Source organism: Cinclus cinclus, chromosome 23 (genome assembly GCF_963662255.1).
Source record: "Cinclus cinclus chromosome 23, bCinCin1.1, whole genome shotgun sequence".
Classification (NCBI taxonomy): domain Eukaryota; kingdom Metazoa; phylum Chordata; class Aves; order Passeriformes; family Cinclidae; genus Cinclus; species Cinclus cinclus.
Genome location: NC_085068.1, coordinates 1,144,377 through 1,171,907, shown reverse-complemented (window position 1 = coordinate 1,171,907; position 27,531 = coordinate 1,144,377). Strand labels below are relative to the sequence as shown.

The 27,531-nt window shown below is 47.6% G+C and overlaps 1 protein-coding gene across 1 annotated transcript in view; it reads left to right on the top strand.

Annotated features, from left to right (window-relative positions):
• The first annotated feature begins 1,188 nt into the window (after window positions 1-1,188).
• Window positions 1,189-27,531, top strand: part of LOC134052759 (uncharacterized) — a 38,168-nt gene continuing 11,825 nt past the window's right edge. The window contains exon 1 of the mRNA XM_062507392.1: window positions 1,189-1,366. Coding sequence (XP_062363376.1) covers window positions 1,189-1,366 — 178 coding nt within the window. The remainder of the gene's footprint in view (window positions 1,367-27,531) is intronic.

The window sequence follows — 27,531 nt, the reverse complement described above, 5'->3', positions numbered from 1 at the left end:
CGAAGCTCCGGGCGAAGACGCAGGAAGCGTAAGTATATTTGGGAATCTGCTCAGTCGGGGTTGGATATCCCAGGACACAGCAAATGAGACGCCCAGTGTGGGCGAAGTGAGTGCGGACCTCTGAGTAATGCGTTTCCCAAATCCCGCGAGGGACTGGGCCACAAAAAGAGGGAAACGTGTGTGTGAGTGTTTGTGGGTGTTCTGGAAGATGGGACAGGGGAAAAGCAAGCCCTCTGATCCCATGGGTAAGGGGACCCCGGTAAAGCTCCCCCAGATACCCCCTGACAGTCCGTTAGGGATGATGATTAAATATTGGAATGATTAGCCTTCTAGGAAAGGGAAGGATAAAGTCAAAATGATACATTATTGTATGGAGGTGTGGGGAGGGAAACAGATCCATGGAGATAATCTGTTTTGGCCAATATTCGGAAGTTCAGAAGATTGGATTTGCCAGGCATTAAATATTTATGTAAACTCTAAAGAACCTTTTTGCCTGGAAGAAAGCGAATATGCTGCTCTTTGGATAGTGGGAGAAACTAGGACTAGATTGTTTGCCCTAAACACCTGGGGATGGAAAAAGAAATCTAAACGATCCGAGGAGGTTCCGACAGCTTCCCCCCTGCCATATGTATCTCCTCCTCTCCCAGTTCCCCCACCTCCCCAGGCACAAGTCCTAGAGTCAGAACATGAAGAAGAATCCGGGAAACGAAAATTGGGGAACCACGAGTTAGGATCCGAAGATAACCGACAGATCACTCGCAGCTAGTCTAGAAGGGATAGAAAAGGTTCAACCCTGTATCCATTAAGAGAAGTGGGCCTGGGGATAATCCCTAATCCAAATGCTGGACAACAGGGACAGCCTGCCCAAATACCGGGCATAGGCTATGTAGAAGTGCCCCTTAATTCTGGAGATGTTAGAGAATTCAAGAAGGAGATTGGACATTTGCTAGAAAATCTCCTTGGAGTGGTGGAAAGGGTTGATAAATTTCTGAGTCCCAATATATATATACATGAGATAAAATGCAGTCTATCATAGGAATTTTGTTCTCTTCTGAGGAAAGGAGAATGATCAAAACAGCGGAAATGGGAGTGTGGGACAGGGACCACCAGGGAGGTCCCCAAGTTGATGTGAAGTGGCCATTGCAACGCCCCAACTGGGATAAGCAAAATCCACAGCACCGAGCCCATATGGCAGATTTAAGAACTATCCTAATCCAAGGAATCCAGGAATCTGTCCGTCAGGGACAAAATGTAAATAAAGCCTTCTGTGAAAGCCAAAAGAAGGATGAGGACCCTACTGAATGGATAGAGACGCTCCAGAAGTCATTTCAAGTATGTTCCGGGGTGAACCCCGATACTCCAGAAGGTCAAGTGTTGTTAAAAACCTGATTTGTAGCAAAATCTTGGCCTGGCATCAGAAAAAAGTTAAAAAAAAAAAAAAAAGAAGATTGGCATGATCGTGGTTTAGATGAATTGTTGTGGGAAGCGCAGAAGGTGTATGTCTGGAGAGAGGAAGAAGGATATAAGAAGCAGGCTAGAGTAATGATGGCAGTAGTACGTGAGGGGCAACGGGTAACAACTAGTCGATTCTCCTTGAAGGGGGGGCCCTCCCAGAATGTGCCTAGAGAAAATGAGGGTACCCAGGGGACTTGTTATTGTAGAAAGAGAGGGCATTTTTGGAGAGATTGTCGGAAAAGGATTGCGGATAAGAAAGAATTTAAGGAAGATTAGGGGGGTCAGGGGCTCTATTTGCTGGGGACCCGAGAAAGATCAGAGCCCCTGGTAAAACTGAAAGTAGGTCCCCAACAACAGGAAATTGAGTTTTTTAATTGACACTGGAGTGGAAAGGTGAACAATACAAAACCTCCCTTTAGGATGTAAAATATTTAAAAGAAAAAAAAAATTTCCAAGTTGTGGTCATGAAGGGTGTCCTGGTTTGAAAGACAGGTGTTTGCTAAGGAAAGCAGAAGCTTCCCCTTGGACTGAAAAAAAAATTGTGATTCTTCCGATTATAATAATTTTGGAATTAAGAGAGCTCTCAGGCAAAGATATGGGGGTAGGAATAACAGTTCTTTACTAGTATATCTAACACGACAAACAAGAACAACAACAGCTATGAAATTATCCACAAACAGAACAGTAACTCAGTCCCAGTGTTTTTTGGCTGCAGGCACCTTTTCCCTGAGCTGCAGTTCCCGGTGCTGGGGGCGAGCGGGTCCCGCAGAGCTGCAGGAGGGCTGGGGGTGATGGCAGCGCTGTCCCAGGGGGAGAGAGAGATGGAGAGAGAGAGCTCTCCGCTCACGGTGTCGGTCCTGGTGATCAGCAGAGTGCTGGATGGTGGTAGTTCACATCAAGAAGACAGCCGGGCAGGGTCCGATGGTGGTTTCCTGACGCTGGGATGGCAGGGATGGGACACAGGCGGCGATCGTCCTTCTCGTCCAAACTCCGCTGGGGAAATGGGCCGAGGCCCAGCCTTCCGCTTCCTCTTCTGGCTGTTTGAATCTCGCGGGGCTTACCTCTTCCCTCCCGTCCCCTCCCCCTTGTCACCAGGGCCCAGTCAACAGGTATCTTAGCATGACAGTGGGGAAAATTCCACAGAGGGAACAAGGGAAAGAAACCAGCCCCCAACATTATCCACCCCGAATTTTCCCCTACCATCATGCCAAATCAAATTAAAATCTTCAAATTATAGACATCCATACAGTTACAGATACAGGCACAGTATTATAGGTAGTTCACCCTAAAACAAGGTCTCCTTGGGGTATGCATCTGGTCTTTCCATCCCTTTGCATGATCCACCAGGTACACCCTGGCCCTTGAGCAAAAACCACCCCCCAAATTGGATTGTCTTTGCTGGAGGCACGGTTCACCCAAACAGTTTTTCCTAGCATACCTCTCATATACACCACTGGAACCTTGTCCCCATCTGGTGTTCTCAAGGGCTCAGACTGGGCAGGGCCTGCTCGATTAGTGGAACCTCGGGTGTTCACTAACCATGTGGCCTTTGGTAGATTAATCTCCCAGTTCTTGAAAGTCCCCCCACCCAGTGCCTTCAAGGTGGTTTTAAGCAGCCCATTGCACCGTTCCACTTTCCCAGCCGCTGGTGCGTGATAAGGAATGTGGTACACCCACTCGATGCCGTGTTCTCTGGCCCAGGTGCTTATGGGGCTGTTCTTGAAATGAGTCCCATTGTCTGACTCAATTCTCTCAGGGGTACCATGTCTCCAAAGGACTTGTTTTTCCAGGCCCAGGATGGTGTTGCAGGCAGTGGCATGAGGCACAGGGTAGGTCTCCAACCATCCAGTGGTGGCTTCCACCATGGTCAGCACGTAGCGCTTGCCTTGGCGTGTCTGAGGCAGTGTGATGTAGTCAATCTGCCAGGCCTCCCCATACTTATATTTGGACCACCGCCCCCCATACCAGAGGGGCTTCACTCGCTTGGCTTGCTTGATGGCAGCACACGTCTCACAGTCATGGATAACCTGGGAAATACTGTCCATGGTGAGATCCACCCCTCGGTCTCGTGCCCACTTATAGGTAGCATCTCTACCTTGATGACCTGAAGCATCGTGGGCCCATCGAGCCAGAACAACTCTCCCTTGTGTTGCCAGTCTAAGTCTATCTGTGACACCTCTATCCTTGCAGCCTGATCTACTTGCTCATTGTGTTGGTGCTCCTCATTAGCCCGACTCTTGGGGACATGGGCATCTACATGATGGACCTTTACGGGTAGCTTCTCTACCCGACTGGCAATGTCTTTCCACTCATCAGCAGCCCAGATTGGTTTTCCCCTACGTTGCCAGTTAGCTTTTTTCCATCTTTCCAGCCAGCCCCACAGAGCATTGGCTACCATCCATGAATCAGTGTAAAGGTAAAGCTTTGGCCACTTCTCTCTTTCAGCAATGTCCAGGGCCAGCTGAACAGCTTTGAGTTCAGCAAGTTGACTTGATCCACCTTCTCCTTCAGTAGCTTGTGCAACCTGTCGTGTGGGGCTCCATACGGCTGCTTTCCACTTCCAGTTCATCCCCACGATGCGACAGGAACCATCAGTGAAAAGAGCGTAGCGAGTTTCATCTGCTGGCAGTTGGTTGTATGGCGGGGCTTCATCAGCCCGGGTCACTTGTTCTTGCTCCTCTTCATCGGCAAGACCAAAATTTTCACCTTCTGGCCAGTTTGTAATTATTTCCAAAATCCCAGGGCCATTTGGGTTTCCAATAAGGGCGCGCTGTGTGATGAGGGCGATCCACTTGCTTCATGTGGCATCGGTGGCGTGGTGGGTAGAGGGTACCTTCCCTTTAAACATCCACCCCAGCACTGGTAGTCGGGGTGCCAGGAGGAGCTGTGCTTCTGTGCCAATCACCTCTGAGGCAGCTTGAACTCCTTCATAAGCAGCCAAGATCTCCTTCTCTGTTGGGGTGTAGTTGGCTTCAGACCCTCTGTAACTTCGGCTCCAGAATCCCAGAGGTCGGCCTCGGGTCTCACCAGGTACCTTCTGCCAAAGGCTCCAGGACAAGCCCTTGTTCCTGGCTGCAGAGTAGAGCACATTCTTCACCTCTGGTCCCGTCCTGACTGGGCCAAGGGCTACAGCATGAGCGATCTCCTGCTTGATCTGGGCAAAGGCTTGCTGCTGCTCAGGGCCCCAGTGGAATTCGTTCTTCTTCCGGGTGACCAGGTAGAGAGGGCTGACGATCTGGCTGTACTCAGGAATGTGCATTCTCCAAAAGCCTATGGCACTTAGGAAAGCTTGTGTTTCCTTCTTGTTGGTTGGTGGAGACATCACGGTGATCTTATTGATGACCTCAGTGGGGATTTGGCGCCGCCCGTGTTGCCACTTTACTCCCAGGAACTGGATCTCTCGGGCAGGACCTTTGACTTTGCTCCTCTTGATGGCAAAACCGGCTCCCAGCAGAATCTGGATGATCTTTTCTCCTTTCTCAAATACTTCCATTGCCGTGTTCCCCCACACAATGATGTCATCAATGTATTAAAGATATTCTGGAGCTTCACCCTTCTCCAGTGCAGCCTGGATCAGTCCATGGCAGATGGTGGGGCTGTGTTTCCACCCCTGGGGCAGTCGGTTCCAGGTGTACTGCACGCCCCTCCAGGTGAAAGCAAACTGAGGCCTGCACTCTGCTGCCAGAGGAATGGAGAAAAATGCATTGGCAATGTCAGTGGTGGCGTACCACTTTGCTGCCTTGGACTCCAGCTCGTACTGGAGTTCCAGCATGTCCGGCACGGCAGCGCTCAGCGGTGGAGTCACTTCATTCAATGCACGATAGTCCACAGTCAATCTCCATTCTCCGTCAGACTTGCGCACAGGCCAGATGGGGCTGTTGAAGGGTGAGTGGGTTTTGCTGACCACCCCTTGGCCCTCCGGCTCACGGATCATCTTGTGGATGGGGATCACGGCATCTCGATTTGTCCTGTACTGCCTGTGGTGCACTGTCGAGGTGGCAATTGGCACTTGCTGCTCCTTCACCTTCAGGAGTCCCACTGCAGATGGGCTCTCTGACAGTCCAAGCAAGGTGTTCAATTGCTTAATGTTTTCTGCCTCTACAGCAGCTATTCCCAAAGCCCACCTGAGTCCCTTTGGGTCTTTGTAATAGCCATTCCTCAGGAAGTCTATGCCCAGAATACATGGTGCCTCTGGGCCAGTCACAATTGGATGCTTCTGCCACTCTTTCCCAGTCAGGCTCACCTCAGCCTCCAGCAAAGTCAATTCCTGTGATCCCCCTGTCACCCCAGCAATAGAAACAGGCTCTTTCCCCACAGGTTCTGATGGTATTAGGGTGACCTGTGAACCAGTGTCAACTAATGCCCTATGTTTTTGTGGCTCTGATGTGCCAGGCCATCGGATCCACACCATCCAAAAGACCCGGTTTTCCCGTGCCTCTCCCTGGCTAGAGGCAGGGCCCCTCTAGCACTGGTTATTATTTCCTTCCTGGGCATACATGTTGGAGGTTCCCTCAAGGGGATCTGACAAATCATCCTCCCTTTTGTAATACCCTGCATCTTGGTTATGGGAAGTTGAGTCTACCTTCACTTTAGTGGAGCTCCCTTAGTTAGTGTTTCCCTCCTTGAGTTGACGCACCCGCGCTGCCAGGGCAGAAGTGGGTTTCCCATCCCACCTCCCCATGTCTTCCCCATGGTCACGCAGAAAGAACCACAGGTCAGCTCGTGGGATGTATCCTCTCTCCTTAGCTGGGGGACGTTGGGCTCTAACTCTGGGATCTGTGACTCGCACTGGTGCTGCATTGACCTTCCTCATCTCCTCCCTCACCCCTCTTACCTCCTCCTTGAACTCCTCTCTGAGTTCCCTAATCACGGCAGAGACCTGAGCCTGCATTGGGCCATTCATTATACTCTCAAAATTTCTGAGCTTATTGGCAACAGAACACACTGTCTCGTGGTTGGTGTCATCATTAATGGCTGCAATGAATGTGGTGTATTGAGATGGCCCCAGGTGTGCGAGATTCCACAACATCTGCCCTGTGCACCTGACCTTGTCGGGGTCATTGTCATGTTGTCCACCCCTCCCAAAGAGTACCTCCAGTACTGCCACTTCTCTCAGCTGTTGGATTCCCTCCTCAGCGGTCTTCCAGTGCATTCTATGGTGGTGCTCCTGCATTCTCTCTCTATGGACAAACCTCTCTCTTACACTCATTAAAAGCCTCTCCCAGAGGGAAAGGGGACCTGGTTCCCTTACGAATACATGATCCACACCTGAGTCCTGGGTCAGGGGTCCCAAATTCCTTGCCTCAGTACCATCCAGCTGCACACCTGTACCCATAAGGTCCCAGACCCGCAGTAACCACGTTGTAAAAGCCTCACGGCCCCTTCGTACAATGTCTTTACGCAGATTACGGAGACTCTCGTATGACAGGGACTCTGTGACGATCTCAACCTCTGGCTCCCCTGCTGGTTGTGAGGGCCCTGCATTCTGATCATTATTATCTAGGTGCTTTGTTTTCACCTTAGACTTTCTAGTTTCCACGGGGGCAACTGCTGCTGGCTGTGAGTGCCCTTGCAGTTCAGCTGGAGCCTGGAGAGATGTAACATTTGTGGGTTCCACTGCTGCACCATCAGGTTCTCCCTCATTAAGGCAGAGGGAGAGTTTCTCAAGAGCTGGGGAAAGGTACTCCTTCAGCATTTGGCCCATCTCCTTCACTAGAAACCCCACCCACTCTGGATGGTTCCTTTCTGAGGTGAGCTCTGGGGCAGAATCAGGCTCAGGGGCAACATCCTTAACCTCTGGGGCAGAATCCTTAGTCTCTGGGGCAGAATCCTTAGTCTCTGGGGCAGGGGCAGGGTCAGGCTCTGGGACAGAATCCTTAGTCTCTGGGGCAGAATCCTTAGTCTCTGGGGCAGGGGCAGGGTCAGGCTCTGGGGCAGAGTCCTTAGTCTCTGGGGCAGAGCCAGGCTCTGGGGCAGGGCCAGGCTCTGGGGCAGGATCCCTATTCCTTGGGGGACGTATCAGGGTTGTCATCCAAGTCAATCTCCCCTCATCTCGGAATGTTAAATAGAACAGGTTTACAAGGCCTATTAGCAATGCCAGCCACTGTATGATATCATTACTGCTTAGAAGAGATTTGAACCCCTCAAAAGCTGGTGGAGCAGACCTAAAAAACTGTGTAAGGGGTTGGGACAAAATTTTCCCTGGTGTCATATCCTCACAGTATGTACCATTATTAAAGTAGCCCCAAAAACATACAGTTAGAGTGTGATAGCTCCAAATCCATGTGCCCACCTTCCAGAGGAAGTTAAAAGTCCATGAATTTCTCACGTTATCATCCCACAAAAGGAACTGGATAATAGTTACAGCAGCCTGAGTTATAGGATCCATGTTCAAGTAAGGGATTGCAAATGGGAGAGATAGAGCTGTGGCCACATGGAGCCCAAACCACGGTAAGCTGGACAACATGATGCCACCTAACACAAAACTGAGGTAACTCAAGAACTGTTATTCCTTTTTCACCCTTTTCTCTCAATGCCCTCGGGCCCCACGTTGGGTGGCCAAAATCTGTCCTGGTTTGAAAGACAGGTGTTTGCCAAGGAAAGCAGAAGCTTCCCCTTGGACTGAAAAAAAATGTGATTCTTCCAATTATTATAATTTCGGAATTAAGAGAGCTCTCAGGCAAAGATATGGGGGTAGGAATAACAGTTCTTTACTAGTGTATCTAACACGACAAACAAGAACAACAACAGCTATGAAATTACCCACAAACAGAACAGTAACTCAGTCCCAGTGTTTTTTGGCTGCAGGCACCTTTTCCTTGAGCTGCAGTTCCCGGTGCTGGGGGCGGGCGGCTCCCGCAGAGCCGCAGGAGGGCTGGGGGTGGTGGCAGCGCTGTCCCAGGGTGGGAGACAGATGGAGAGAGCCCTCCACTCACAGTGTGGGTCCCGGTGATCAGCAGAGTGCTGGATGGTGGTAGTTCACATCAAGAAGACAGCCGGGCAGGGTCCGATGGTGGTTTCCCGACGCTGGGATGGCGGAGATGGAGGACAGGCGGCGATCATCCTTCTCGTCCGAACTCCGCGGGAGAAATGGGCCGAGCCCCGCCTTCTGCTTCCTCTTCTGGCTGTTTGAATCTCGCGGGGTTGCCCTCTTCTCTCCCCCCTTCCCCTTGTCACCAGGGTCCAGTCAACAGGTATCTTAGCATGACAATCGGGAAAATTCCACAGAGGGAAAAAAAAAAAAGAAAGAACTAACCTTCAAAAGTTGGCTATTAATCTAAGAAACACTTTTGACACAAGGGGGCGCAAAAGGACCACGGATGAACTGTGACAGCATGGGGACATATAGAAGCAAGGAACCATTATGACACCATGAAGGCCAAGAATCAAATGATTCATTGTGACATCAAATGGCCTAAAAGGGCATGGGATGCATTGTGACAGCACAGGGGTTAAGAGAAGCAAGGATCCATTGTGACCCAATGGAGGCTAACAATCTAATGATACCTTGTGACACCAGGGGGCGTAAAAGGGCCAGGGATGGATTGTGACACCTTGGGGCCCAATAGAAACAAGGAAATAGTATGACACCATGAAGGCCAAGAATCAAATGGTTCATTGTAAGATCAAGTGGCCTAAAAGGTCTTGGAATGCATTGTGACACCATAGGGGGTAAGAGAAGCAAGGATCCACTGTGACCCAATGGAGTCTAACAATCTAATGATCCCTTGTGACACCAATGGGCCTAAAAGGGCCAGGGATGAATTGTGAAAGCATGGGGCCCAATTAAAACCTGGTACAATTATGCCACCATGGAGGCCAAGAATCAAATGATTCATTGTGACATCAAGTGGCCTAAAAGGGCATGGGATGCATTGTGACACCACAGAGGTTAAGAGAAGCATGGAACCATTGAGGCCCAATGCAGGCTAACAATCTAATGATCCCTTGTGACACCAGGGGGCATAAAAGGGCCAGGAATGGATTGTTACAGCATGGGGCCCACGAAAAACATGGAAACATTTTGACAACATAGAGACCAAGAATCAAATGATGCATAGCAACACCAAGTGGCCTAAAAGGGCATGGGATGCATTGTGACACCACAGAGGTTAAGAGAAACAAGGAACCATTGTGACCCAATGCAGGCTAATAGCCTAACGATCCCTTGTGACACCAATGGGCCTAAAATGGCCAGGGATGAATTGTGAAAGCATGGTGCCCAATAGAAGCAAGGAACTCTTATGCCACCATGGAGGCCAAGAATCAAATGATTCATTGTGACAACAATTGGCCTAAAAGGGCTTGGAATGCATTGTGACACCACAGAGGTTAAGAGGAGCAAGGAACCATTGTGACCCCATGCAGGCTAACCATCCAATGATCCCTTGTGGCACCAGGGTGCGTAAAAGGGCCAGGAATGAATTGTGACAGCATGGGGCCCAATAGATACAAGGAACTATTATGACACCATGGAGGCCAAGAATCAAATGATTCATTGTGACATCAAGTGGCCTAAAAGGGCATGGGATGCATTGTGACACCACAGGGGTTAAGAGAAGCAAGGATCCATTGTGACCCAATGGAGTCTACCAAACTAATGATCCATTGTGACACCAGGGGTTGCAATAGGGCCAGGGATGAATTGTGAAAGCATGGGGCCCAATTAAAACATGGAAATATTATGACACAATAGAGGCCAAGACTCAAATGATTCATTGTAACACCAAGTGGCCTAAAAGGGCATGGGATGCATTGTGACACCACAGGGGCTAAGAGAGGCAAGGAACCATTGTGACCCAATGCAGGCTAACAATCTAATGATCCCTTGTGACACCAGGGGGCCTAAAATGGCCAGGGATGGATTATTACAGCACGGGGACCAATAGAAGCAAGGATCTATTATGTCACCATGGCGGCCAAGAATCAAATGATTCATTGTGACATCAAGTGGCCTAAAAGTGCATGGGATGCATTGTGACACCACAGGGGTTAAGAGAAGCAAGGATCCATTGTGACCCAATGGAGGCTTATAATCCCAGGATCCCATTTGACACCAATTGGCCTAAAAGGGCCAGGGATGAATTGTGAAAGCATGGGGCCCAATTAAAACCTGGTACAATTATGCCACCATGGAGGCCAAAACTAAAATGATTCATTGTGACATCAAGTGGCCTAAAAGGGCATGGGATTCATTGTGACACCACAGGGATTAAGAGAAGTAAGGAACCATTGTGACCCAAGGCAGGCTAACAATCTAATGATCCATTGTGACACCAGGGGTTGCAATAGGGCCAGGGATGAATTGTGAAAGCATGGGGCACAATAAAAACATGGAAATATTATGACACAATAGAGGCCAAGACTCAAATGATTCATTGTAACACCAAGTGCCCTAAAAGGGCATGGGATGCATTGTGACACCACAGGGGCTAAGAAAAGCAAGGAACCATTGTGACCCAAGGCAGGCTAACAATCTAATGATCCCTTGTGACACCAGGGGGCCTAAAATGGCCAGGGATGGATTGTTACAGCACGGGGACCAATAGAAGCAAGGATCTCTTATGTCACCATGGAGGCCAAGAATCAAATGATTCATTGTGACATCAAGTGGCCTAAAAGGGCATGGGATGCATTGTGACAGCACAGGGGTTAAGAGAAGCAAGGATCCATTGTGACCCAATGGAGGCTAATAATCCCAGGATCCCATTTGACACCAGGGGGCGTAAAAGGGCCAGGGATGAATTGTGACAGCATGGGGCCCAATAGAAGCAAGGAACCATTATGACACCATGAGGGCCAAGAATCAAATGATTCATTGTGACATCAAGTGGCCTAAAATGGCATGGAATGCATTGTGACACCACAGAGGTTAGGAGAAGCAAGGAACCATTGTTACCCAATGGAGGCTAACAATCTAATGGTCCCTTGTGACACCAATGGGCCTAAAAGGGCCAGGGGTGAATTGTGAAAGCATGGGGCCCAATTAAAACCTGGTACAATTATGCCACCATGGAGGCCAAAACTAAAATGATTCATTGTGACATCAAGTGGCCTAAAAGGGCATGGGATGCATTGTGACACCACAGGGGTTAAGAGAAGCAAGGAACCATTGTGACCCAAGGCAGGCTAACAATCTTAGAATCCCTTTTGACACCAGGGGGCGCAAAAGGACCACGGATGAACTCTGACAGCATGGGGACCTATAGAAGCAAGGAACCATTATGACACCATGAGGGCCAAGAATCAAATGGTTCATTGTATGACCAAGTGGCCTAAACAGGCTTGGAATGCATTGTGACACCACAGAGGTTAAGAGAAGCAAGGAACCATTGTGACCCAAGGCAGGCTAACAATCTAATGATCCCTTGTGACACCAGGGGGCCTAAAATGGCCAGGGATGGATTGTTACAGCACGGGGACCAATAGAAGCAAGGATCTATTATGTCACCATGGAGGCCAAGAATCAAATGGTTCATTGTAAGACCAAGTGGCCTAAAAGGGATTGGAATGCATTGTGACACCACAGAGGTTAAGAGAAGCAAGGATCCATTGTGACCCAATGGAGGCTAATAATCCCAGGATCCCATTTGACACCAGGGGGCGTAAAAGGGCCAGGGATGAATTGTGACAGCATGGGGCCCAATAGAAACAAGGAACCATTATGACACCATGGAGGCCAAGAATCAAATGATTCATTGTGACATCAAGTGGCCTAAAAGGGCATGGAATGCATTGTGACACCACAGAGGTTAAGAGAAGCAAGGAACCATTGTGACCTAATGCAGGCTAAACATCTAATGATGCCTTGTGACACCATTGGGTCTAAAAGGTCCAGGGATGAATTGTTACAGCACGGGGACCAATAGAATCAAGGATCTATTATGCCACCATGAAGGCCAAGAATCAAATAATTCATTGTGACATCAAGTGGCCTAAAAGGGCATGGGATGCATTGTGACAGCACAGGGGTTAAGAGAATCAAGGATCCATTGTGACCCAATGGAGGCTAACAATCTAATGATCCCTTTTGACACCAATGGGCCTAAAAGGGGCAGGGATGTATTGTGAAAGCATGGGGCCCAATTAAAACCTGGTACAATTATGCCACCATGGAGGCCAAGAATCAAATGATTCATTGTGACATCAAGTGGCCTAAAAGGGCATGGGATGCATTGTGACACCACAGGGGCTAAGAGAAGCAAGGAACCATTGTGACCCAAGGCAGGCTAACAATCTAATGATCCCTTGTGACACCAGGGGGCCTAAAATGGCCAGGGATGGATTGTTACAGCACGGGGACCAATAGAAGCAAGGATCTATTATGTCACCATGGAGGCCAAGAATCAAATGATTCATTGTGACATCAAGTGGCCTAAAAGGGCATGGGATGCATTGTGACACCACAGGGGTTAAGAGAAGCAAGGATCCATTGTGACCCAATAGAGGCTAATAATCCCAGGATCCCATTTGACACCAGGGGGCGTAAAAGGGCCAGGGATGAATTGTGACAGCATGGGGCCCAATAGAAACAAGGAACCATTATGACACCATGGAGGCCAAGAATCAAATGATTCATTGTGACATCAAGTGGCCTAAAATGGCATGGAATGCATTGTGACACCACAGAGGTTAAGAGAAGCAAGGATCCATTGTTACCCAATGGAGGCTAACAATCTAATTGTCCCTTCGGACACCAATGGGCCTAAAAGGGCCAGGGATGAATTGTGAAAGCATGGGGCCCAATTAAAACCTGGTACAATTATGCCACCATGGAGGCCAAAACTAAAATGATTCATTGTGACATCAAGTGGCCTAAAAGGGCATGGGTTGCATTGTGACACCACAGGGGTTAAGAGAAGCAAGGAACCATTGTGACCCAAGGCAGGCTAACAATCTAATGATCCCTTGTGACACCAGGGGTTGCAATAGGGCCAGGGATGAATTTTGAAAGCATGGGGCACCATAAAAACATGGAAATATTATGACACAATTGAGGCCAAAAATAAAATGATTCATTGTGACATCAAGTGGCCTAAAAGGGCATGGGATGCATTGTGACACCACAGGGGTTAAGAGAAGCAAGGAACCATTGTGACCCAAGGCAGGCTAACAATCTAATGATCCCTTGTGACACCAGGGGGCCTAAAATGGCCAGGGATGGATTGTTACAGCACGGGGACCAATAGAAGCAAGGATCTATTATGTCACCATGGAGGCCAAGAATCAAATGATTCATTGTGACATCAAGTGGCCTAAAAGGGCATGGGATGCATTGTGACACCACAGGGGTTAAGAGAAGCAAGGATCCATTGTGACCCAATGGAGGCTAATAATCCCAGGATCCCATTTGACACCAGGGGGCGTAAAAGGGCCAGGGATGAATTGTGACAGCATGGGGCCCAATAGAAACAAGGAACCATTATGACACCATGGAGGCCAAGAATCAAATGATTCATTGTGACATCAAGTGGCCTAAAATGGCATGGAATGCATTGTGACACCACAGAGGTTAGGAGAAGCAAGGAACCATTGTTACCCAATGGAGGCTAACAATCTAATGGTCCCTTGTGACACCAATGGGCCTAAAAGGGCCAGGGATGAATTGTGAAAGCATGGGGCACAATAAAAACATGGAAATATTATGATACAATAGAGGCCAAGACTCAAATGATTCATTGTGACACCAAGTGGCCTAAAAGGGCATGGGATGCATTGTGACACCACAGGGGTTAAGAGAAGCAAGGAACAATTGTGACCCAAGGCAGGCTAACAATCTTAGAATCCCTTTTGACACCAGGGGGCGCAAAAGGACCACGGATGAACTCTGACAGCATGGGGACCTATAGAAGCAAGGAACCATTATGACACCATGAAGGCCAAGAATCAAGTGGTTCATTGTAAGACCAAGTGGCCATAAAGGGCTTGGAATGCATTGTGACACCACAGAGGTAAAGAGAAGCAAGGAACGATTGTGACCCAATGCAGGCTAACAATCTAATGATCCATTGTGACACCAGGGGTTGCAATAGGGCCAGGGATGAATTGTGAAAGCATGGGGCACAATAAAAACATGGAAATATTATGATACAATAGAGGCCAAGACTCAAATGATTCATTGTAACACCAAGTGGCCTAAAAGGGCATGGGATGCATTGTGACACCACAGGGGCTAAGAGAAGCAAGGAACCATTGTGACCCAAGGCAGGCTAACAATCTAATGATCCCTTGTGACACCAGGGGGCCTAAAATGGCCAGGGATGGATTGTTACAGCATGGGGACCAATAGAAGCAAGGATCTATTATGTCACCATGGAGGCCAAGAATCAAATGATTCATTGTGACATCAAGTGGCCTAAAAGGGCATGGGATGCATTGTGACAGCACAGGGGTTAAGAGAAGCAAGGATCCATTGTGACCCAATGGAGGCTAATAATCCCAGGATCCCATTTGACACCAGGGGGCGTAAAAGGGCCAGGGATGAATTGTGACAGCATGGGGCCCAATAGAAACAAGGAACCATTATGACACCATGGAGGCCAAGAATCATATGATTCATTGTGACATCAAGTGGCCTAAAATGGCATGGAATGCATTGTGACACCACAGAGGTTAGGAGAAGCAAGGAACCATTGTTACCTAATGGAGGCTAACAATCTAATGGTCCCTTGTGACACCAATGGGCCTAAAAGGGCCAGGGATGAATTGTGAAAGCATGGGGCCCAATTAAAACCTGGTACAATTATGCCACCATGGAGGCCAAAAATAAAATGATTCATTGTGACATCAAGTGGCCTAAAAGGGCATGGGATGCATTGTGACACCACAGGGGTTAAGAGAAGCAAGGAACCATTGTTACCCAATGGAGGCTAACAATCTAATTGTCCCTTAGGACACCAATGGGCCTAAAAGGGCCAGGGATGAATTGTGACAGCATGGGGCCCAATAGAAACAAGGAACCATTATGACACCATGGAGGCCAAGAATCAAATGATTCACTGTGACATCAAGTGGCCTAAAATGGCATGGAATGCATTGTGACACCACAGAGGTTAAGAGAAGCAAGGAACCATTGTGACCCAAGGCAGGCTAACAATCTAATGGTCCCTTGTGATACCAATGGGCCTAAAAGGGCCAGGGATGAATTGTGAAAGCATGGGGCCCAATTAAAACCTGGTACAATTACGCCACCATGGAGGCCAAAAATAAAATGATTCATTGTGACATCAAGTGGCCTAAAAGGGCATGGGTTGCATTGTGACACCACAGGGTTTAAGAGAAGCAAGGAACCATTGTGACCCAAGGCAGGCTAACAATCTTAGAATCCCTTTTGACACCAGGGGGCGCAAAAGGACCACGGATGAACTCTGACAGCATGGGGACCTATAGAAGCAAGGAACCATTATGACACCATGAGGGCCAAGAATCAAATGGTTCATTGTATGACCAAGTGGCCTAAAAGGGCTTGGAATGCATTGTGACACCACAGAGGTTAAGAGAAGCAAGGAACCATTGTGACCCAATGCAGGCTAACAATCTAATGATCCATTGTGACACCAGGGGTTGCAATAGGGCCAGGGATGAATTGTGAAAGCATGGGGCACAATAAAAACATGGAAATATTATGACACAATAGAGGCCAAGACTCAAATGATTCATTGTAACACCAAGTGGCCTAAAAGGGCATGGGATGCATTGTGACACCACAGGGGCTAAGAGAAGCAAGGAACCATTGTGACCCAAGGCAGGCTAACAATCTAATGATCCCTTGTGACACCAGGGGGCCTAAAATGGCCAGGAATGGATTCTTACAGCACGGGGACCAATAGAAGCAAGGATCTATTATGTCACCATGGAGGCCAAGAATCAAATGATTCATTGTGACATCAAGTGGCCTAAAAGGGCATGGGATGCATTGTGACACCACAGGGGTTAAGAGAAGCAAGGATCCATTGTGACCCAATGGAGGCTAATAATCCCAGGCTCCCATTTGACACCAGGGGGCGTAAAAGGGCCAGGGATGAATTGTGACAGCATGGGGCCCAATAGAAACAAGGAACCATTATGACACCATGGAGGCCAAGAATCAAATGATTCACTGTGACATCAAGTGGCCTAAAATGGCATGGAATGCATTGTGACACCACAGAGGTTAAGAGAAGCAAGGAACCATTGTTACCCAATGGAGGCTAACAATCTAATGGTCCCTTGTGATACCAATGGGCCTAAAAGGGCCAGGGATGAATTGTGAAAGCATGGGGCCCAATTAAAACCTGGTACAATTATGCCACCATGGAGGCCAAAAATAAAATGATTCATTGTGACATCAAGTGGCCTAAAAGGGCATGGGTTGCATTGTGACACCACAGGGTTTAAGAGAAGCAAGGAACCATTGTGACCCAAGGCAGGCTAACAATCTTAGAATCCCTTTTGACACCAGGGGGCGCAAAAGGACCACGGATGAACTCTGACAGCATGGGGACCTATAGAAGCAAGGAACCATTATGACACCATGAAGGCCAAGAATCAAATGGTTCATTGTAAGACCAAGTGGCCTAAAAGGGCTTGGAATGCATTGTGACACCACAGAGGTTAAGAGAAGCAAGGAACCATTGTGACCCAATGCAGGCTAACAATCTAATGATCCATTGTGACACCAGGGGTTGCAATAGGGCCAGGGATGAATTGTGAAAGCATGGGGCACAATAAAAACATGGAAATATTATGACACTATAGAGGCCAAGACTCAAATGATTCATTGTAAACACCAAGTGGCCTAAAAGGGCATGGGATGCATTGTGACACCACAGGGGCTAAGAGAAGCAAGGAACCATTGTGACCCAATGCAGGCTAGCAATCTAATGATCCCTTGTGACACCAGGGGGCCTAAAATGGCCAGGGATGGATTGTTACAGCACGGGGACCAATAGAAGCAAGGATCTATTTTGTCACCTTGGAGGCCAAGAATCAAATGATTCATTGTGACATCAAGTGGCCTAAAAGGGCATGGGATGCATTGTGACACCACAGGGGTTAGGAGAAGCAAGGATCCATTGTGACCCAATGGAGGCTAATAATTCCAGGATCCCATTTGACACCAGGGGGCGTAAAAGGGCCAGGGATGAATTGTGACAGCATGGGGCCCAATAGAAACAAGGAACCATTATGACACCATGGAGGCCCAGAATCAAATGATTCATTGTGACATCAAGTGGCCTAAAAGGGCATGGGATGCATTGTGACACCACAGGGGTTAAGAGAATCAAGGATCCATTGTTACCCAATGGAGGCTAATAATCCCAGGATCCCATTTGACACCAGGGGGCGTAAAAGGGCCAGGGATGAATTGTGACAGCATGGGGCCCAATAGAAACAAGGAACCATTATGACACCATGGAGGCCAAGAATCAAATGAATCATTGTGACATCAAGTGGCCTAAAATGGCATGGAATGCATTGTGACACCACAGAGGTTAAGAGAAGCAAGGAACCATTGTGACCCAATGCAGGCTAACAATCTAATGATCCCTTGTGACACCAGGGGTTGCAATAGGGCCAGGGATGAATTGTGAAAGCATGGGGCACAATAAAAACATGGAAATATTATGACACAAGAGAGGCCAAGACTCAAATGATTCATTGTAACACCAAATGGCCTAAAAGGGCATGGGATGCATTGTGACACCACAGGGGCTAAGAGAAGCAAGGAACCATTGTGACCCAAGGCAGGCTAACAATCTTAGAATTCCTTTTGACACCAGGGGGCGCAAAAGGACCACGGATGAACTGTGACAGCATGGGGATCTATAGAAACAAGGAACCATTATGACACCATGAGGGCCAAGAATCAAATGGTTCATTGTATGACCAAGTGGCCTAAAAGGGCTTGGAATGCATTGTGACACCACAGAGGTTAAGAGAAGCAAGGAACCATTGTGACCCAATGCAGGCTAACAATCTAATGATCCCTTGTGACACCAGGGGTTGCAATAGGGCCAGGGATGAATTGTGAAAGCATGGGGCACAATAAAAACATGGAAATATTATGACACAATAGAGGCCAAGACTCAAATGATTCATTGTAACACCAAGTGGCCTAAAAGGGCATGGGATGCATTGTGACACCACAGGGGCTAAGAGAAGCAAGGAACCATTGTGACCCAAGGCAGGCTAACAATCTAATGGTCCCTTGTGACACCAATGGGCCTAAAAGGGCCAGGGATGAATTGTGAAAGTATGGGGCCCAATTAAAACCTGGTACAATTATGCCACCATGGAGGCCAAAAATAAAATGATTCATTGTGACATCAAGTGGCCTAAAAGGGCATGGGATGCATTGTGACAGCACAGGGGTTAAGAGAAGCAAGGAACCATTGTGACCCAAGGCAGGCTAACAATCTTAGAATCCCTTTTGACACCAGGGGGCGCAAAAGGACCACGGATGAACTCTGACAGCATGGGGACCTATAGAAGCAAGGAACCATTATGACACCATGAAGGCCAAGAATCAAATAGTTCATTGTAAGACTAAGTGGCCTAAAAGGGCTTGGAATGCATTGTGACACCACAGAGGTTAAGAGAAGCAAGGAACCATTGTGACCCAATGCAGGCTAACAATCTAATGATCCCTTGTGACACCAGGGGTTGCAATAGGGCCAGGGATGAATTGTGAAAGCATGGGGCACAATAAAAACATGGAAATATTATGACACTATAGAGGCCAAGACTCAAATGATTCATTGTAAACACCAAGTGGCCTAAAAGGGCATGGGATGCATTGTGACACCACAGGGGTTAAGAGAAGCAAGGAACCATTGTGACCCAATGCAGGCTAACAATCTAATGATCCCTTGTGACACCAGGGGGCCTAAAATGGCCAGGGATGGATTGTTACAGCACGGGGACCAATAGAAGCAAGGATCTATTATGTCACCATGGAGGCCAAGAATCAAATGATTCATTGTGACATCATGTGGCCTAAAAGGGCCTGGGATGCATTGTGACACCACAGGGGTTAAGAGAAGCAAGGAACCATTGTGACCCAAGGCAGGCTAACAATCTTAGAATCCCTTTTGACACCAGGGGGCGCAAAAGGACCACGGATGAACTGTGACAGCATGGGGACCTATAGAAGCAAGGAACCATTATGACAGCATGGAGGCCAAGAATCAAATGGTTCATTGTAAGACCAATTGGCCTAAAAGGGATTGGAATGCATTGTGACACCACAGAGGTTAAGAGAAGCAAGGATCCATTGTGACCCAATGGAGGCTAATAATCCAAGCATCCGATTTGACACCAGGGGCCGTAAAAGGGCCAGGGATGAATTGTGACAGCATGGGGACCTATAGAAGCAAGGAAACATTATGACACCATGAAGGCCAAGAATCAAATGATTCATTGTAAGACCAAGTGGCCATAAAGTGCTTGGAATGCATTGTGACACCACAGAGGTAAAGAGAAGCAAGGATCCATTGTGACGCAATGCAGGATAACCATCTAATGATCCCTTGTGGCACCAGGAGGTATAAAATGGCCAGGGATGGATTGTTACAGCACGGGGACCTATAGAAGCAAGGATCTATTATGCCACCATGAAGGCCAAGAATCAAATGATTCATTGTGACATCAAGTTGCCTAAAATGTCATGGAATGCATTGTGACACCACAGAGGTTAAGAGAAGCAAGGAACCATTGTTACCCAATGGAGGCTTACAATCTAATGGTCCCTTGTGACACCAATGGGCCTAAAAGGGCCAGGGATGAATTGTGAAAGCATGGGGCACAATAAAAACATGGAAATATTATCCCACCATGGAGGCCAAAAATGAAATGATTCATTGTGACATCACGTGGCCTAAAATAGCATGGAATGCATTGTGACACCACAGGGTTTAAGAGAAGCAAGGAACCATTGTAACCCAAGGCAGGCTAACAATCTTAGAATTCCTTTTGACACCAGGGGGCGCAAAAGGACCACGGATGAACTCTGACAGCATGGGGATCTATAGAAACAAGGAACCATTATGACACCATGAGGGCCAAGAATCAAATGGTTCATTGTATGACCAAGTGGCCTAAAAGGGTTTGGAATGCATTGTGACACCACAGAGGTTAAGAGAAGCAAGGAACCATTGTGACCCAATGCAGGCTAACAATCTAATGATCCCTTGTGACACCAGGGGTTGCAATAGGGCCAGGGATGAATTGTGAAAGCATGGGGCACAATAAAAACATGGAAATATTATGACACAATAGAGGCCAAGACTCAAATGATTCATTGTAACACCAAGTGGCCTAAAAGGGCATGGGATGCATTGTGACACCACAGGGGATAAGAGAAGCAAGGAACCATTGTGACCCAAGGCAGGCTAACAATCTAATGGTCCCTTGTGACACCAATGGGCCTAAAGGGCCAGGGATGAATTGTGAAAGTATGGGGCCCAATTAAAACCTGGTACAATTATGCCACCATGGAGGCCAAAAATAAAATGATTCATTGTGACATCAAGTGGCCTAAAAGGGCATGGGATGCATTGTGACACCACAGGGGTTAAGAGAAGCAAGGAACCATTGTGACCCAAGGCAGGCTAACAATCTTAGAATCCCTTTTGACACCAGGGGGCGCAAAAGGACCACGGATGAACTCTGACAGCATGGGGACCTATAGAAGCAAGGAACCATTATGACACCATGAAGGCCAAGAATCAAATAGTTCATTGTAAGACTAAGTGGCCTAAAAGGGCTTGGAATGCATTGTGACACCACAGAGGTTAAGAGAAGCAAGGAACCATTGTGACCCAATGCAGGCTAACAATCTAATGATCCCTTGTGACACCAGGGGGCCTAAAATGGCCAGGGATGGATTGTTACAGCATGGGGACCAATAGAAACAAGGAACCATTATGACACCATGGAGGCCAAGAATCATATGATTCATTGTGACATCAAGTGGCCTAAAATGGCATGGAATGCATTGTGACACCACAGAGGTTAGGAGAAGCAAGGAACCATTGTTACCCAATGGAGGCTAACAATCTAATGGTCCCTTGTGACACCAATGGGCCTAAAAGGGCCAGGGATGAATTGTGAAAGCATGGGGCCCAATTAAAACCTGGTACAATTATGCCACCATGGAGGCCAAAAATAAAATGATTCATTGTGACATCAAGTGGCCTAAAAGGGCATGGGATGCATTGTGACACCACAGGGGTTAAGAGAAGCAAGGAACCATTGTGACCCAAGGCAGGCTAACAATCTTAGAATCCCTTTTGACACCAGGGGGCGCAAAAGGACCACGGATGAACTCTGACAGCATGGGGACCTATAGAAGCAAGGAACCATTATGACACCATGAAGGCCAAGAATCAAATGGTTCATTGTAAGACCAAGTGGCCTAAAAGGGCTTGGAATGCATTGTGACACCACAGAGGTTAAGAGAAGCAAGGAACCATTGTGACCCAATGCAGGCTAACAATCTAATGATCCATTGTGACACCAGGGGGCGTAAAAGGGCCAGGGATGAATTGTGAAAGCATGGGGCACAATAAAAACATGGAAATATTATGACACTATAGAGGCCAAGACGCAAATGATTCATTGTAAACACCAAGTGGCCTAAAAGGGCATGGGATGCATTGTGACACCACAGGGGCTAAGAGAAGCAAGGAACCATTGTGACCCAATGCAGGCTAACAATCTAATGATCCCTTGTGACACCAGGGGGCCTAAAAGGGCCAGGGATGGATTGTTACAGCACGGGGACCAATAGAAGCAAGGATCTATTATGTCACCATGGAGGCCAAGAATCAAATGATTCATTGTGACATCTAGTGGCCTAAAAGGGCATGGGATGCATTGTGACACCACAGGGGTTAAGAGAAGCAAGGATCCATTGTGACCCAATGGAGGCTAATAATCCCAGGATCCCATTTGACACCAGGGGGCGTAAAAGGGCCAGGGATGAATTGTGACAGCATGGGGCCCAATAGAAACAAGGAACCATTATGACACCATGGAGGCCCAGAATCAAATGATTCATTGTGACATCAAGTGGCCTAAAAGGGCATGGGATGCATTGTGACACCACAGGGGTTAAGAGAAGCAAGGAACCATTGTTACCCAATGGAGGCTAACAATCTAATGGTCCCTTGTGACACCAATGGGCCTAAAAGGGCCAGGGGTGAATTGTGAAATCATGGGGCCCAATTAAAACCTGGTACAATTATGCCACCATGGAGGCCAAAAATGAAATGATTCATTGTGACATCAAGTGGCCTAAAAGGGCATGGGATGCATTGTGACACCACAGGGATTAAGAGAAGTAAGGAAGCATTGTGACCCAAGGCAGGCTAACAATCTTAGAATCCCTTTTGACACCGGGGGGCGCAAAAGGACCACGGATGAACTCTGACAGCATGGGGACCTATAGAAGCAAGGAACCATTATGACACCATGAAGGCCAAGAATCAAATGGTTCATTGTAAGACCAAGTGGCCTAAAAGGGCTTGGAATGCATTGTGACACCACAGAGGTTAAGAGAAGCAAGGAACCATTGTGACCCAATGCAGGCTAACAATCTAATGATCCATTGTGACACCAGGGGTTGCAATAGGGCCAGGGATGAATTGTGAAAGCATGGGGCACAATAAAAACATGGAAATATTATGACACAATAGAGGCCAAGACTCAAATGATTCATTGTAACACCAAGTGGCCTAAAAGGGCATGGGATGCATTGTGACACCACAGGGGCTAAGAGAAGCAAGGAACCATTGTGACCCAATGCAGGCTAACAATCTAATGATCCCTTGTGACACCAGGGGGCCTAAAATGGCCAGGGATGGATTGTTACAGCACGGGGACCAATAGAAGCAAGGATCTATTATGTCACCATGGAGGCCAACAATCAAATGATTCATTGTGACATCATGTGGCCTAAAAGGGCATGGGATGCATTGTGACACCACAGGGGTTAAGAGAATCAAGGATCCATTGTTACCCAATGGAGGCTAATAATCCCAGGATCCCATTTGACACCAGGGGGCGTAAAAGGGCCAGGGATGAATTGTGACAGCATGGGGCCCAATAGAAACAAGGAACCATTATGACACCATGGAGGCCAAGAATCAAATGATTCATTGTGACATCAAGTGGCCTAAAATGGCATGGAATGCATTGTGACACCACAGAGGTTAAGAGAAGCAAGGAACCATTGTGACCCAATGCAGGCTAACAATCTAATGATCCATTGTGACACCAGGGGTTGCAATAGGGCCAGGGATGAATTGTGAAAGCATGGGGCACAATAAAAACATGGAAATATTATGACACAATAGAGGCCAAGACTCAAATGATTCATTGTAACACCAAGTGGCCTAAAAGGGCATGGGATGCATTGTGACACCACAGGGGCTAAGAGAAGCAAGGAACCATTGTGACCCAAGGCAGGCTAACAATCTAATGATCCCTTGTGACACCAGGGGGCCTAAAATGGCCAGGGATGGATTGTTACAGCATGGGGACCAATAGAAGCAAGGATCTATTATGTCACCATGGAGGCCAAGAATCAAATGATTCATTGTGACATCAAGTGGCCTAAAAGGGCATGGGATGCATTGTGACACCACAGGGGTTAAGAGAAGCAAGGATCCATTGTGACCCAATGGAGGCTAATAATCCCAGGATCCCATTTGACACCAGGGGGCGTAAAAGGGCCAGGGATGAATTGTGACAGCATGGGGCCCAATAGAAACAAGGAACCATTATGACACCATGGAGGCCAAGAATCATATGATTCATTGTGACATCAAGTGGCCTAAAATGGCATGGAATGCATTGTGACACCACAGAGGTTAGGAGAAGCAAGGAACCATTGTTACCTAATGGAGGCTAACAATCTAATGGTCCCTTGTGACACCAATGGGCGTAAAAGGGCCAGGGATGAATTGTGAAAGCATGGGGCCCAATTAAAACCTGGTACAATTATGCCACCATGGAGGCCAAAAATAAAATGATTCATTGTGACATCAAGTGGCCTAAAAGGGCATGGGATGCATTGTGACACCACAGGGGTTAAGAGAAGCAAGGAACCATTGTTACCCAATGGAGGCTAACAATCTAATTGTCCCTTAGGACGCCAACGGGCCTAAAAGGGCCAGGGATGAATTGTGACAGCATGGGGCCCAATAGAAACAAGGAACCATTATGACACCATGGAGGCCAAGAATCAAATGATTCACTGTGACATCAAGTGGCCTAAAATGGCATGGAATGCATTGTGACACCACAGAGGTTAAGAGAAGCAAGGAACCATTGTTACCCAATGGAGGCTAACAATCTAATGGTCCCTTGTGATACCAATGGGCCTAAAAGGGCCAGGGATGAATTGTGAAAGCATGGGGCCCAATTAAAACCTGGTACAATTATGCCACCATGGAGGCCAAAAATGAAATGATTCATTGTGACATCAAGTGGCCTAAAAGGGCATGGGTTGCATTGTGACACCACAGGGTTTAAGAGAAGCAAGGAACCATTGTGACCCAAGGCAGGCTAACAATCTTAGAATCCCTTTTGACACCAGGGGGCGCAAAAGGACCACGGATGAACTCTGACAGCATGGGGACCTATAGAAGCAAGGAACCATTATGACACCATGAGGGCCAAGAATCAAATGGTTCATTGTATGACCAAGTGGCCTAAAAGGGCTTGGAATGCATTGTGACACCACAGAGGTTAAGAGAAGCAAGGAACCATTGTGACCCAATGCAGGCTAACAATCTAATGATCCCTTGTGACACCAGGGGTTGCAATAGGGCCAGGGATGAATTGTGAAAGCATGGGGCACAATAAAAACATGGAAATATTATGACACAATAGAGGCCAAGACTCAAATGATTCATTGTAACACCAAGTGGCCTAAAAGGGCATGGGATGCATTGTGACACCACAGGGGCTAAGAGAAGCAAGGAACCATTGTGACCCAAGGCAGGCTAACAATCTAATGATCCCTTGTGACACCAGGGGGCCTAAAATGGCCAGGAATGGATTCTTACAGCACGGGGACCAATAGAAGCAAGGATCTATTATGTCACCATGGAGGCCAAGAATCAAATGATTCATTGTGACATCAAGTGGCCTAAAAGGGCATGGGATGCATTGTGACACCACAGGGGTTAAGAGAAGCAAGGATCCATTGTGACCCAATGGAGGCTAATAATCCCAGGCTCCCATTTGACACCAGGGGGCGTAAAAGGGCCAGGGATGAATTGTGAAAGCATGGGGCCCAATAGAAACAAGGAAACATTATGACACCATGGAGGCCAAGAATCAAATGATTCACTGTGACATCAAGTGGCCTAAAATGGCATGGAATGCATTGTGACACCACAGAGGTTAAGAGAAGCAAGGAACCATTGTGACCCAATGCAGGCTAACAATCTAATGGTCCCTTGTGACACCAATGGGCGTAAAAGGGCCAGGGATGAATTGTGAAAGCATGGGGCACAATAATAACATGGAAATATTATGACACAATAGAGGCCAAGACTCAAATGATTCATTGTAACACCAAGTGGCCTAAAAGGGCATGGGATGCATTGTGACACCACAGGGGCTAAGAGAAGCAAGGAACCATTGTGACCCAAGGCAGGCTAACAATCTTAGAATCCCTTTTGACACCAGGGGGCGCAAAAGGACCACGGATGAACTCTGACAGCATGGGGATCTATAGAAACAAGGAACCATTATGACACCATGAGGGCCAAGAATCAAATGGTTCATTGTATGACCAAGTGGCCTAAAAGGGCTTGGAATGCATTGTGACACCACAGAGGTTAAGAGAAGCAAGGAACCACTGTGACCCAATGCAGGCTAACAATCTAATGATCCCTTGTGACACCAGGGGTTGCAATAGGGCCAGGGATGAATTGTGAAAGCATGGGGCACAATAAAAACATGGAAATATTATGACACAATAGAGGCCAAGACTCAAATGATTCATTGTAACACCAAGTGGCCTAAAAGGGCATGGGATGCATTGTGACACCACAGGGGCTAAGAGAAGCAAGGAACCATTGTGACCCAAGGCAGGCTAACAATCTAATGATCCCTTGTGACACCAGGGGGCCTAAAATGGCCAGGGATGGATTGTTACAGCATGGGGACCAATAGAAGCAAGGATCTATTATGTCACCATGGAGGCCAAGAATCAAATGATTCATTGTGACATCAAGTGGCCTAAAAGGGCATGGGATGCATTGTGACACCACAGGGGTTAAGAGAAGCAAGGATCCATTGTGACCCAATGGAGGCTAATAATCCCAGGATCCCATTTGACACCAGGGGGCGTAAAAGGGCCAGGGATGAATTGTGACAGCATGGGGCCCAATAGAAACAAGGAACCATTATGACACCATGGAGGCCAAGAATCATATGATTCATTGTGACATCAAGTGGCCTAAAATGGCATGGAATGCATTGTGACACCACAGAGGTTAGGAGAAGCAAGGAACCATTGTTACCCAATGGAGGCTAACAATCTAATGGTCCCTTGTGACACCAATGGGCCTAAAAGGGCCAGGGATGAATTGTGAAAGCATGGGGCCCAATTAAAACCTGGTACAATTATGCCACCATGGAGGCCAAAAATAAAATGATTCATTGTGACATCAAGTGGCCTAAAAGGGCATGGGATGCATTGTGACACCACAGGGGTTAAGAGAAGCAAGGAACCATTGTGACCCAAGGCAGGCTAACAATCTTAGAATCCCTTTTGACACCAGGGGGCGCAAAAGGACCACGGATGAACTCTGACAGCATGGGGACCTATAGAAGCAAGGAACCATTATGACACCATGAAGGCCAAGAATCAAATGGTTCATTGTAAGACCAAGTGGCCTAAAAGGGCTTGGAATGCATTGTGACACCACAGAGGTTAAGAGAAGCAAGGAACCATTGTGACCCAATGCAGGCTAACAATCTAATGATCCATTGTGACACCAGGGGTTGCAATAGGGCCAGGGATGAATTGTGAAAGCATGGGGCACAATAAAAACATGGAAATATTATGACACTATA